Here is a 14106-nt window from a genome sequence, read left to right on the forward strand (position 1 = left end):
ACCATATCGAAATATCATTTAGGAGCTTCATTGCCTAGTTATTTTCAACAAATAGGCCAATATCAGAAAGAAATATAAAAGCTCGTTTACTATCTTTTGTTAGGACTTTGCACGCCTTGCATTCTCCAAACAGATCTGAAGAAAAATCTCTCTGCCAACACGGACTACCACTACAGCATGTCATCACAGGCGCTTGTAAATACTAGCGTTCAGCAATCAAGTAGCGATTGATCAACCTTCAATCACTTGAAACACAACCTACAGACAATCATTTATTGTCTGTACGTAGGTTATGTGTATTAGCAAAACACATTACTTCAAATGAATGTGTTTTTGGTATGAATCAATTCAGTCTGGACCGATTCCTACGTTTTTGGTATTTCTACGTGCCTGTGATCTTCTCCACGAATCGTAAAGTTGGTGAAATAAAATGGCGGTCGTTTTTTGCAGACCTGGAACGACGTCATCACTAAATCTAGTTCGATCGCTGCGCAGGAGTTTCAAGATTGAGCCGAGCTTTGAAAGAAACCTGTCTTCATTCCAGACTTGACCTCTGCTAATCGAGGAAGCGCCATCATGAAGACGTTTATCGCCTTTTTCTTACTCGTCGTAGGTAAGTTGAAAGATCGATATTCAAACCAGGATTCTAGGCTATATGGCGAAGTTTGTCAGAAACCCGAGTCACGGTGTCAGATCAATGACAAAATTATTTCATTCGTACTCGATATCGCTCATAAATAACAAATACAGTGGAGACGCTATTAAGCCGGTTGAAGAGTGCCTGTTGAAAAAGCCTACATTACGTGTAACAGGCCTGCCGGACAAAAACCGGCTAAATAGAGTTGACACAGTATTTGTTGTCGTATTCGCATTTAAAGTGGCAAATGGAAGGGGTGACGGGTGATTTACATAATACGCTGTTACCCCATATGCCTGCATGAACAACTGCAAAATTAATCACAACAACTAGATATGCATGAGCGAAATCGCGTACGAGTAAAATAATTTTATCTTTGATTGGAGAACGTGCGAGTTTCGTGTTGGAAATATCAGCGAGTTTCCGCATCGCTTACGATTACGATTACGATTTGTGGTTGACGTCATCGATTTTTGATGCTACGTCATCCCCGCGAAATCGTCGATGGCACATTCGTCTCGTTCTCACGAGGATTCCGGCTGATCTTCGTAAGTCAAAAACGATTACATGGATTAGAGAAAAGTCTATTTTCCACGCTACATATCAAATCGAAGGTGAAATATTCATTGAAGAATACTTTAAAACATATCTGTCAAACATAGCAACTGCATTTAATGTGACCAACGGCGATTTTGATCATGTTTTAGCGCCGAAAAAGGTGCACCCAGAGCATGAGAGCAGAGTATAGGGCCTACACTACAGGAAACCATGTACAGTCGTTGGTGTGAATGCGGAAACAAAATTTCTGGTTCATGCCGGTTTTGAGAATATTACGATTACGACTTTGAAATCGTAATCGTAATCGTAATGTTAAGCGAGGCGGAAACTCCCTATTGTCCCCTGATTGCCGAGAACACGTCACTTACATGTAGTTATGTTTAAATGCTGTTTGAAAGGATGCACGTTAAACCAACACGATGGCCCTGTTAATTAATATACATGTACTCCATTCTTCCCTTTACCTGTCTCACTACCGAACATGGCAAAATAATGACAACGTCCGAGGTAGGCGTATTTTGATTGGGGAGAGCGCAAGTTATAGAAGGGCCTAAGTTACATAAAAAATGTAATGCAAGTTGGACCTTGTGGCTCGATGTGTAAAGATGAGGTTACTTTGGGTTAAGCGTTTGCTTTGCATTTTGGATTTGTGTGGTGATTTCGATGGACAGTGATGACGATTAAGACGATGGGGCGGACGTTGAAGGGGCTGGATATGAAAAGCGGCATCTTCCTGGTTACAGCTTAAATCAGCGGTTGGACTACGTTGACACTTTCAGACTGCACCATGTGATATACATCGACCATGTCTGGTCTATGCGTTCATTTGCGAACCATTTTCGTATCCACTCACGGACTTTCTCTAGACGAGTAGATGAATACGAGGATTTGGCAGAAAGGCGTGATCGATGCACGCAAGATGAGAGAATACGACGACGCAGAATTCGACAACATGGCCGTGACGAACAAGGTACCTCAATTTTTTGTCATTAATTGACGGAAAACGTTTGCCCTCAAGTGGAGTAAAAGATCATTGTGAGCTGTTTCAGTCAGTTGCATTTTCTAGATTTTTGTTTGAATAATTTCGATCTGGGGCCTGTAGTGAATCCTTAAAAACGCTCCGGAGAAAAAAGCAACGTCACTTTGCTTTAGACTGCCAAAGCGATCACGTCATACCAGGAGGCCAGGCGTATCCATTACATGCACACACAGGAACGTTTTGTTTTGTGTCTGAATACGGCTGCACCAAAAATGAAGAAATGCGACACCCCAAAAAGTCTCAGCCGTACTACTCTGTGTGTACCTTGCTTAAAAGAACCACTCATTCTGATGCGGATCACCAAAACTAAAGTTTCATTTTCTTTCTGTCTTTTTTCAGTATTTTGGCCAGAGATGGAAAACCAACTCCCCCCTCATCGCAGATCAATACCCGGCCCATCGGCATCATCTGTCCCGTCAAGAAATCCAACGAGTGAATAGACAGCACTCCCTCATCCCTTCTGACTTAACGATTAACCGCACTTTTAAGAGCCACCTCAGGTCCTTATGGAAAGCATGGGTAATTGGGCGTCCTCATAGTGAGGAATTAAGAAGGACACTGTGATCTGATTTCCCACCAGGAATTGGTGCGTATGATCAGTATCGGTTGGGAAAGATTGGCCGAACGAGTCATCGACAATAGATGGTGGCTGAGCTGGCTTCTTCCTGAAGGAAATGTGGGCGCAGTGATCCCACCTCCAGTAAATGGCGAGCTGATAGAGAATGATGATGATAAAGAGTTGATGTTTGAATCGGATGCCGATGATGATGATGATGATGATGATGATGATGATGATGATGATGATGATGATGAACGATTTAACAATAAACCTTTTTTAGTAACGTTCACTTAGTTTAATCCATTCATTTGTTCAAATGCTGCCCATTACCCCACTATCAGACCAACTTAACAGTTTATCATTTGGCCAGACATTCGTTTGGATAACCCTGTATTATTGTGTCTGTTCAAACTGTGAAATCCAAAATCCAAGTGTCCTATCTTGTGCTGTAACACTGGAGAGCATACGGGAGCTATTGTCATGCTTTGGCCCGGTTACATACCGATTACCTCATAGAGTTTAGGACGCTTTGATGATCATCTCAGTGCTGGGACACCGACTGTATAATCTATTCAACCAGGACATTACTATTTTGACCATACTCCCACCCCATTTTCCTGAACATTGGTCTTAGAAATAATATTTATGGGTTCGGTCGTGGGAGAGGTAAATGGAAGAATAGAGTAATGTAAACTGCACCTGTATTGGTCAAGGCACGTTAACACTACACAGGATTGAGACCTGGGACAATAAAATGATGTCATATTTTTTCTTGGTATTTGTGTTACTTCTATCTGTCTTGTCAGGTACCTTCACTTGGGGTCATGTGCAGGCCTTCACGAGTTCCTCAGGTCGGCCCAACTACAATGTAGCTTTTAAGGGTCGAATTCGGTGTAGAAGTTTAACATGTACGGGGAACAAAGAATTCTATCATGCGCTTCAATATTCAAGCTACTGGTGGTCATGGCCTTTTCTGAATAACCAGAATCCGTCAGATAACAAAAGGGCGGGACACTTTTTCCTTCTACCTATACAGGGTCGCAAATCAGGTCATAGCAAATATTACGTCACGAGATCTCGAGGTGATGAAGCGGATTTAAAATTCAATATTCCAACCTCAATTTTGATTTTGATCCGATATTGATAAATTCATTGAAAACATCGAACATGCATCAGCAAACATACCAGGTCGAGGTCTGAATATCGAATTTTGGCCTTCTAGGCTTTTGTACCGATCTGTAGGGCCCAACTCAAGATCTCACCCGAGCATATTTTTAACAGTCATATTGAATTTCTTGGCACACGACTTTTCTGAGAGTTCAATAATCGGGCTTTTGACTAATGAATGCTTATATATTCTCCCTTGGCCCTGCACTTTTCTTTAAGAATTTATAGAATGTATCATAGAACTCTTGAATTCAATAGATGTATACAGCAGATAGCATGTGATAAAGGTACCAATATTTAATAAAAGACGTTCAACTTGACAATAAAGCTTAGGCTTTATATACAAACTGTATAAACTGAATTTGAACCGCATTTGGCTGGACGAGACGATCCCATTGAACTGGGACAATGAGACATTTATCTTTAACAGCCGATAGTCATGTGACAAGGCATATACAAACTGTTGTTCGTATTCGCTAAAGGGGGTTTCGCATGACCAGTGATTTAGCCTACGTTTTACAATTTCTCGGGCGGATGAACCTTCATATTCCTGTTTAAAAGAATTGCGCAAACCAGTTGGCTATATTCGGCCTGATGGAAATGTGAACACTAGGGCCCGCAGCAGTGTTCCATTCAGAAACTCGCGTTTGGCTTGGTGATGCATCCATTATACTTTGATACCGGCTGAGGTGCGGGGAGGGCATTATATTGCTCGTGCAAAGTTCGCTTTAAGGTTTTCTTCTCCAGCACTGAACAGACCGGAGAAGCGAACACTACCTACTTTCGACCAACATTTTTCATTTTCGGGGGGGAAAGTAAACCTTCTTTTTTCATTTTGATAAGTCCGGCGTAGATCAGTAAGCTAAAATCGACCTGATGAACTTGTGAACATTCGCCCTGCAATAGGGTTCCATGCAGAAACTCGCGTATGACCTGATGATGCATCAATTACTTTGATACCGACTTGGGCGCGGGAAGGCATTGCTCGTACGAGGTTCGCTTTAAGGATGGCCATTTTTGAGCACGGAACGACTAGGCCTATATAAAGGACAGAGATGGACATTGATGATTTTGATATCATTGGCATAGACACAAACCTCTGGGGCCGGAAATGGAGGAATTATACAATTCCGAAAGTACAAGCCAGCAACGAACAGAGACGGCGACCCGCAACTGTATGTCATACACATACCACCAGATCCCCAGATCCGACATCCCCAGAGATCAGCTGACGTCATCACGCGCGAAAGTCAGTCATACTGACGAAATTAGTAGTGTAGAAATGAAATCTCAAGACAAATTTCCTCCATTTCCGGCCCCAGAGGTTGGTGTCTATGCCAATGACATCAAAATCATCCATGCCCTACGACTAACGTGTGCGCGAGGGGAGGAGGATACGACTGACTCTGGATTTCCGAGAATTTTCTCCTTCTTGTCGGAACAGAACAGTTATTTCTTGCCTTTACAATGTTTGCAGCATGCAGGGCCTATGATGTACCAGACCCAATGACCATTGCACAAAAGAACTGGACGTTCATACCTCGCTACCCTTGGTCCCCCACGGTCCAGATTGGCATCAACTACCACTCGCCGAACTACGAGTATATTTACTGCTGCCAACGATATTCGAACTGGTAAGTATACATCATAAGGCTCATGCTTCCCCTTCTAATAAATAGACAGGATTAGCAACCGCCCACTCTCAACTAATAGCCTGAAAACTGCATTGGACGAAAGAAAAGTGTATCTGATTTGTGCAATTGTTTTGATTTTGGGCACTATAATAGTTGTGGAACTATTTGCTGATCTTACTGTTAACCAGACTGTACATATTTCTTTTGTTTGTTGACCTTTTTCAAGGAGCCGCTGTGGTATAGTGACTGGGACTCTCGACTATCGGTCAAGAGGTCCTGGGTTCGATCCCCACTGTCGGCCAGAGACTGTAGGCAGGTATCAAGGCTTTGTCTTACTTGCCTCTCTGCACCCAGGTGTATAAATTGGTACCGGTCAGAAATGCTCACATTGTAGCGCTGGTTGAGCAGCTCATCTGAGGTCTACTGAAAGGTTTCAGGACGGACTGGGGTTAAAGTGTAAAGTCGGATTATAACCTTTATCATAGTTGATATCAGAATATAATGAAATGGTCCAAGGACCATGTGCTCACCTCGGGTAATGTAATGCATGTCATTTGCAGTGGATAGTTTCTGGCTTGTTTCACCAGTTTTGATTCCATTGTATTATTCTTCTCGGCACTAAAGAAAATTACCGGTACCATCTAAGTATAGCATTTTAGTTATAAAGTTGACTGAATTTCAGGGTTATTGAAGAGTGTACATGTCAGATGGAAATTGATTGACATCTGTTCAAAAGTTTAGGAGTAATAGGAGTTCGTTGAATCTTCAAGATGGCGGTCTGGCGGCCATATTTGTCAAAGGACTTAACTGAAAATCAGGGATACTATAGAGTACTTAGATACATATACAATCACATGAAATTTGGTTGTAATCCGACTTTGTTTGATTTTCAAGATGGCCGTCCTCACAAGTTAAGAACCTTCTAGCTCAAATAGAATCGAGACGTCCTATCGGTGATTTAGTGATCTTTGACCTCTGTGACCTTGAAATGTAGGTCAAAACTAAAATCCGGGTGACATGTCATTTAACCTTATTAGATACACCCACCATAAAAATTTCGTCACTCTACGTACAACCATTAGCTTCAAAAAAGCCCAAAAAAAACTATTCCCAGCATGGCGCCTGGAGGCCAGAGAGAAGGTCATATCGCGAAAAAGAAAAATAGGTCTGGGCATATTTCCCAAAGCTACCATCACACCAAGTTTTAGCCATCTAGCCCAAGCGGTGACGAAACGTGCACCACTAACGGACGACGACGGACGACGGACGCCGCGATCTCGTATAGGCTCCCCAGAGGTGAGCTAAAAACTAAACTTTAAATTTAACTTTGACCTTTTCAGGGGACGATATATTACAATTTCGCCTCTATCAAAGGTGATTTACAGACCCATAGAATTACGACAGAAACCACTGATTTATTTGAACTGGCAGATGCCAAGCAGCCTCAATGGCAAGTACATGTATATAGATTTTACGATCGCCACATTATCTCGCCGTGCACCCATATCGAGGCTTATCCAGCATCCGGTACGCCCTTTCACCACACAGTACATGTATAAAGTGGGATGCTCGCCTGCGATTTTATGCGTACGTTGGCAGATTTTTAACCACATTGGAAACACTTCGTGAAAGCAAGGGGAAAGCAGCCTTTTATATCTGGCCCTTCTTTTTCCTCGGGGAGTTGTTGTCGCCATGACGTTTCTTTTCATTGTCTGGGATTACTGTCATGGGCTAAGTACCAGTGATTACCTCGCCCCTCAGAAAATTTGGACTTACGACAGAAACCACTGATTTCTTTGAACTGGCATATGTCAAGCAGCCTCAATGGCAAGTATATGATTTGACGATCACCACATTAACCCCCCCCCCCCCCCCCCCCCCCCCCACACACACACACACTGGGGTTAAGACAAGGATATTTTTCTCATAATTATATACCGTATGGACCACATGTTATCAGTTCCACATGTGCGTTTTCAGTGGCAAAAAACTACACCTTGGTGATGGTCGACCCTGATACCCCACGCGCGGGCGCCAGGGATTTTCCACGTATCCACTGGATTGTCGCCAATCTGAACATGAGGGTCAATTGGAAAAACGTAAGTATGCAAATGCATGAGGTTTGTAAAAGACCATTGTCTTTTTCCCAACAAAATCTAAAGAAAATGTGACTTCCTTAAAATACAGGGGCGCCACCTCAGAAATGGAACTACAATGCATCTTTATGTACATCCTAGCTCATTTTATACGAGTTGTCTGTGGCATTAATATATTCCACGAAATTGGTCGTCATGCGCAAGAATATTTTCATTCAATGAAATATTTAATGATTAAAAATCGACGACCATACTTTGTAATTTACGTTGTTCCTAAATGTACGTATAAGCTCCCGATAGGTGGACAGTTTGTAGCCACTATTTGCCAATCACGGACCACACTCTGAAATATAACGCAAGACAGTGGTTGGAGTAACTCTAATCCCTGGTCATCAGAGGTATTTTTTCTCCCACCGCTAATTCCCACGCCCAAATGGTCTCTTTGAATTATCAGTTATTTTTCTTTGTAGGACACACTGGCCAGTTACAGCGGCCCGCTTCCACCAGATCAGAAGCCTCACCACTACGTCTTCCTACTCTACGAACAGAACTTGGGCCGAGTGGTCAATGCAACAGCCATGAATGAGAGCATACCAGCAAGCAGGTGAGTTATCGCAAGAGCATGTTATCATTTTGGGCAGGTCATTTTCTTAAAGTTCCGATGACAAAATGTCTAGAATGCCGCTTCTGCAACAAAATATTAAGAGAAGTAATCCCTGCATTCTGATGAAGACACTTTCAATCAGAATGGTAGATACTCTAATTTCGCCTGTCTAAGAACGGCTTGAATAGTCAGTTTAAGCTATAGCTATCATGAGCATGGTATATGGTAGTTTTAAAGGCCATATATCAAGGTTTGAAAACATGCTTGATACTCATGAAATATGTTGAGGGTTAAAAAAACAAGATCCCAGACATTAAAAAAATTCTAATGATAAAGTCATTATTTAGTTATTTCAATTTTCAATTTTAAACTATTTGAATTTCCCACCACACACAACTTTAGATTAGTTCCACATGTGGCCGCTAGGGATTTTTGATGACGTAGATCAGGTCAGTCAGAACAAAGCAAGATGGCTTCCGCATACAGTTCAGAGAGTGAGAGCAGTGAATTTGAGGATGTTTTGGTCGATACAGAAGGATATTTAAACGTTGAGCCGTACATGTTCGAGCCATTAATATCACTAGATCATAATAAGAGTGATCATTCGGACGAAAGTGATTAGAATTTGTGGTTAATCAATTTGCATGGCAGACCTGCCGATATAGCAAAGAAGACATTGATAGACGGTTGCAGATGCATAACATGTATGATTTTTGAACAGACTAATGTTGCACAATATTGTTTCGCCTCGTCAGTGTTGTATCGCCAGTTATGTCATGACGCTGAACTACTATTGAAAAGTGACGGTATTATGCACAATCATCTTGACGTGACGATATAATGCCGTGCAACGTTAGATAGGCCTAGATGTCAGATGACAATAATCTGTCATTGACAGTGGCTGTCACTGACACTGACCTGTGTCGCTGTCACCTTGCTATGGCTGGAACACAAGAAGACACTATGCGGTATCACAGGCCCCAATAGGGCCTACACATTATGTATAACAACCGACCTCAGCAGCCTCGGGCATTAAATGCAATTGACATGGTTGGAACAGCTGTTTTTAACAAGTGGCATTTAATATTCAGTTGGATGCAGATATCCGGCTTCATGTGATAATCCGTATCGATAAAGTGATCACTGCAAAGTTTGGCCGAAGGCCCAGGCTTCCAACACTCCAAACGTTTGCACTTCCGAATCCACAGCTTCCTCCTCTCTCGTTCAACTGGCTTTGGAAATTCATGAAAATGGGTCCCATCCGTCATTCGATTGTTCTTTGTGCTATCCTTGACACAATTCGGAGCCACACAATACACCATAGTGAATGAAACACATTACTTCCAGGTGTGCATAATTAATTAAGGCCCTCCTGCTTTTATGATTGCATGACATGTACAGATAACCTGATCTACATCACAACTTTTGCTGAACCCGCCGCCTGGCTCTAACAAGCCAGTTGCTAGCCTGATTAGGTAATCAAGTTGTCAAACACATAATTGGCTATATCTTCAAAATGGATGGAGCTAATTGCATTTGGTTTTCTGTATTGTATAAAGTGTTATGTACACTTTTGAAATCGTCTTACAGCAGAAAATGGCAAAAAACCTTGATATATGGCCTTTAAGTGCCATTCAACATGTTGGATTTGGATGTACATGTACAATGCATTTGCGACACAAAGTTGTCCAGTTGTTTTGCTCCAGCTTGACTTTTGTCTTTGTTTGATGTAATCAACTGGTCTCGGATCGTTGAAACTAGAGTATCGGCGTATAAACTACGGTACACGTTCTGTCTAGTCCCTCGTTGGAGGAGAATAACCCTCGACGAAAACAGTGACAACTTCGGTAGGATCGTCAGTACAATACATACAAATGCAGTCGAAGCTCTTCAAACGAATACCTAGACAGTAGTTCACTAGCTGTAGTCCAGTCAATCTATCTCATTTGCACACATAAGACTGCTATCGTATATACTTGTAAGTGTCCTTATAGTAAGTAAGGGACTATTCTGTTTAACTTCTTCTTGATACCAGCAATGCTCGAAACTGTGAATGATTAAAGTTAGAAAAACAGGTGACCAAAAATATTTATATGGGCCACTGTATTATAGGAAACAATATCCCCTTAGAATCAAACATGAATGGGCAGTAAATCATCATATCTGTTTGCTCTTGCCGGTCTAGGTCAATGAAAGCTTTTTCCTGGGTTTTTCTTCCTTCAGTTTTCCCCTGATAACTTTCTGATGCGAGAGTACACTGAATAAGATTTGATTTTGAGAATTTAGGCTGAGGTGCGAGTATGGGCCGTGAAAACCGCAAAAAATCTGTACATGTTTTTGTAAGCGGTCGTCGCTCGCGCAAACTTGTCTTGCATGTTTTTGTGAAAGAGGACGTCGGAGAACGAGGTCGTATATCAAAACAGACGTTGGGTGGCGCTCGCGCAAACTTCCCTTACATGTTTTTGTGAAAGAGGACGTCGGCGAACGCGGTCGTATAAAAAAACAGACGTTGGGTGGCGCTCGAGACGGGTCATCCTATTTAGCGTCCAGTGGCGACCAGTGGCGTCCAACGCGAAATAATAGGGTGTATATGGTTAAAAATGTTTTCAAGCTCCTAAAACACTTTCAATAAACAAGATTTAGAAGTTTGGTGGAGTTTGCAAACCTAGTTTTTGAATGATTATCACCAGAAAACGATCTTAGTATGCGTCCAGCAAAAGTACTGGACGCCATGTTTGTTTTAGCTGCCGTTCCTTGGGTTTATAGAAAAAGCGGAATCGGGATCTGGCATCAGGTTGGCATACTAAGATCGTTTTCTGGTGATGATTATTCAAAAACTAGGTTGCAAACTCCACCAAACTTCTAAATCTTGTTTATTGAAAGTGTTTTAGGAGCTTGAAAACATTTTTAATCATATACACCCTATTATTTCGCGTTGGACGCCACTGGTCGCCACTGGACGCTAAATAGGATGACCCGTCTCGAGCGCCACCCAACGTCTGTTTTTTTATACGACCGCGTTCGCCGACGTCCTCTTTCACAAAAACATGTGAGGGAAGTTTGCGCGAGCGCCACCCAACGTCTGTTTTGATATACGACCGCGTTCGCCGACGTCCTCTTTCACAAAAACATGCAAGACAAGTTTGCGCGAGCGACGACCGCTTACAAAAATATGTACAGATTTTTTGCGGTTTTCACGGCCCATATGCGAGCGGGGATTGTCTGAAGACAATAGACTGTGTATTGGGATATAGGCATGAAATCTTGTAACTGCGAGGTAAGGGCACAACGCGCGTAATGATGGGGAGGCACGCAAGGTGATTTTGGTATTCGCTTTAAAAAACTTAATGATTCCTTTTGCATTCCAGGTCCTTATTCAACGTGCAAGATTTCACGAGCCGCTTCTCCTTGACTCTGAAAGGCATCAGCTGGTTTCAGGCCCTAAATGACGAGTACGTCAACTACACCAAGATCATGAGGAATCCAGCTTCCGAACCAATGTACTGCGCTGGAAAGTACATGTGGTCCCAGCACGGCTGTATGGTGCACGCTGGAACAGATAAAATATCCATGTCCCTTACCTTCTTGATAATATGCTTCGTTGCCTTGGTCAAATTGTTTAACTAGAATCACCCCTATTACCCATCTTATCACCCAGGGCGCTGTTGTGCCACCTCCGGTGATTCATGCAACGCACATGTAATATGCATTGTAAGAACACCCGTAAGTGTTTCAAAGGCCAAAGCCGTTCATTAAAAATGTGAAATTAGTGATTGAATTTGAAGGTTTCCACTTGAGACGTAAAAACAAATTGACTATAAATTTCAGTACTGAAGTAGTGTAGAAAGATATACAATTACTATATAAACAACGTTTCTGCAAAATTGTACGCATGATAACCGCAATACGGCATTGTGTACAACTACATTCTTTCTATTTTCCTTTATTTATTTATTATTATTTATTTATTCATTCTATTTTCCTGGATCACCAATTATTACGAACAGCGTACCCCATTAACAATATGTGTCACGTCAATTACAACACAAAACTGGCCCTTTGCCTAACTAAAGACATGCCAAATCCTTAAAAAAGTACATGTACATGAACTGGCAAAATTATACTGTGCCGAAACGATACAATTATAACAAATGGAGTCAACAACATTTTCAAACGAGAAATCCAAATCAATGCAGTATTGAAATGACTGTTAACACATTAGGTATACATATATTTCACCTTAGTTTTACATCATTTAGATAAAAACACTACATGTTATATGACACTAGCAGATGTCTCAAAATGTATAACTATCTGATGTGTAGAGTATCATATCTTGAGGTAGCATATCTTGCATTCACGGTTTGTATACATTGAATTGCTTAAATAATTTTAGAATATGTAACTCATTTTGTGTATAACAGTGTACTCAGGACAATTCAGGCTCTGTTAAAAGTTAATGCTCTCTTTTGTCATGCTCGGGTGTGACTTGACTACTAGAAATACGCACCAACAGAGAAGGGGCGTACATGTAGCTGGAGGAAAAAATGTGGTTTTACCATGATTTTTAACCGAGTTATTTTACTGCACCCCCTCCCCTTCTCACCCGAAAGCCTTCTTGAACCACCTTTTGAATCACCTCCCCGGCTAGAAAGCTAGCTACACCCATGATGTACTTCGATATTTTGTGGCGTTGTACTAGAAATTAACAGATTCTATTTCTATGTAACTGAAATAACATATTTTACCGTTTTTCTCTTTATTGGCAGTAATAATTGTACCGGGTCTATAGCTAACTGTTAAAAAAGTTGTACATGTAGGTCGCCGTCCGCGATAGCCAGATTGGGTTGACGTAGGAGCCACGTCAAAGAATATGCCCTTGTTACTGGCACAGCCGGTGTAATGTTTTTGAGTGTTTCTGTTTTTGAGTGTTTCCCCTCATTGTTTGGGAACGCTCAAAAATAGATTGACGAGTTTTTCTGTGTATCCCCCCTATTGAAAAGTCATGGTCTCTCTAGCTGCCTATTGTTTGGAAACACTGAAACATGGGGAACAACCACAGATGTTACACCGGCAATGTGTAGGCCGCCAACCCATGCATGCGAATGCCGCAATTGTTTTGCAATATGCCATCGTTTACGTTGCAGATTGATGTAGGTTGATGAAATAAATAATAACCCGTTCACAAATAATATCCTTCCTTCATTTCTGAGATTTGCTAAACGAGAGATGATATCATAATCGTAGCAACGGTAGCTTCTTTTGGGTGAGTGTTGGGGGTAGTGCTTGTCCTAAACACTTATGAGAGCTACACGACTTCAGCGGGGCCAGTCGAGAGACGAGCACTGATTATGTTGGTTTTAGCACTGTTTTCAGATGGCGCTGCAGTACTTATTGGGCAGAGCCAATCCAAATAGCTGGGAATACATGTTGTGGCGTCGCCCATTATATTGCCTCGATCCGCTACGTTGTACATCGAGCCTATGTGCTATCTCGAAAAAAGTCATGATAAAAGCCATGATAAAAACAGGAGAACCCCACGGTGTAAAAATAGTTTGAGGTCACAGTCATTTTCGCAATAGGCACCTCGCACTTCGTCCCTTTTGGGGATGAAGTATTGGTCTAGTTGTGGCAAGCACTATTCAGCGACATGATTCGGCTTCTCTGGCGAGGCATAATTTAGGATCCACCACAACAGCTGAGGGTCACCACAGTTTGGAATTTTGCCACGCAATTATTCCGGATCATGCAGACCCTTAATTTTGCCAACTCCCGCTACACTCCGGAAGTAGTGGACCGGTCTGGTTGCACA

General features: G+C 41.9%; 1 protein-coding gene across 1 annotated transcript; it reads left to right on the forward strand.

The window, feature by feature from the left end:
• Nucleotides 1-472: 472 nt before the first annotated feature.
• Nucleotides 473-13486, forward strand: LOC135488021 (uncharacterized). Its single transcript, XM_064772388.1, has 6 exons — nucleotides 473-613; nucleotides 5438-5594; nucleotides 6935-7044; nucleotides 7575-7693; nucleotides 8161-8294; nucleotides 11663-13486. The coding sequence occupies exons 1-6, from the start codon at nucleotides 577-579 to the stop codon at nucleotides 11919-11921; spliced, it is 816 nt and encodes a 271-aa protein (XP_064628458.1). The 5' UTR covers nucleotides 473-576; the 3' UTR covers nucleotides 11922-13486.
• The last annotated feature ends 620 nt before the right edge of the window (nucleotides 13487-14106 follow it).

This window comes from Lineus longissimus, chromosome 1 (assembly GCF_910592395.1).
Source record: "Lineus longissimus chromosome 1, tnLinLong1.2, whole genome shotgun sequence".
NCBI lineage: Eukaryota > Metazoa > Nemertea > Pilidiophora > Heteronemertea > Lineidae > Lineus > Lineus longissimus.

Excerpts from the sequence above, each read along its gene's own strand:
- LOC135488021 (XM_064772388.1), top strand. The coding sequence starts at position 577 with ATGAAGACGTTTATCGCCTTTTTCTTACTCGTCGTAG. Across the intron at positions 5,595-6,934 it reads TGCCAACGATATTCGAACTG|GGGACGATATATTACAATTT; the intron begins GTAAGTATACAT and ends TGACCTTTTCAG. Across the intron at positions 7,694-8,160 it reads TGAGGGTCAATTGGAAAAAC|GACACACTGGCCAGTTACAG; the intron begins GTAAGTATGCAA and ends TTTTCTTTGTAG.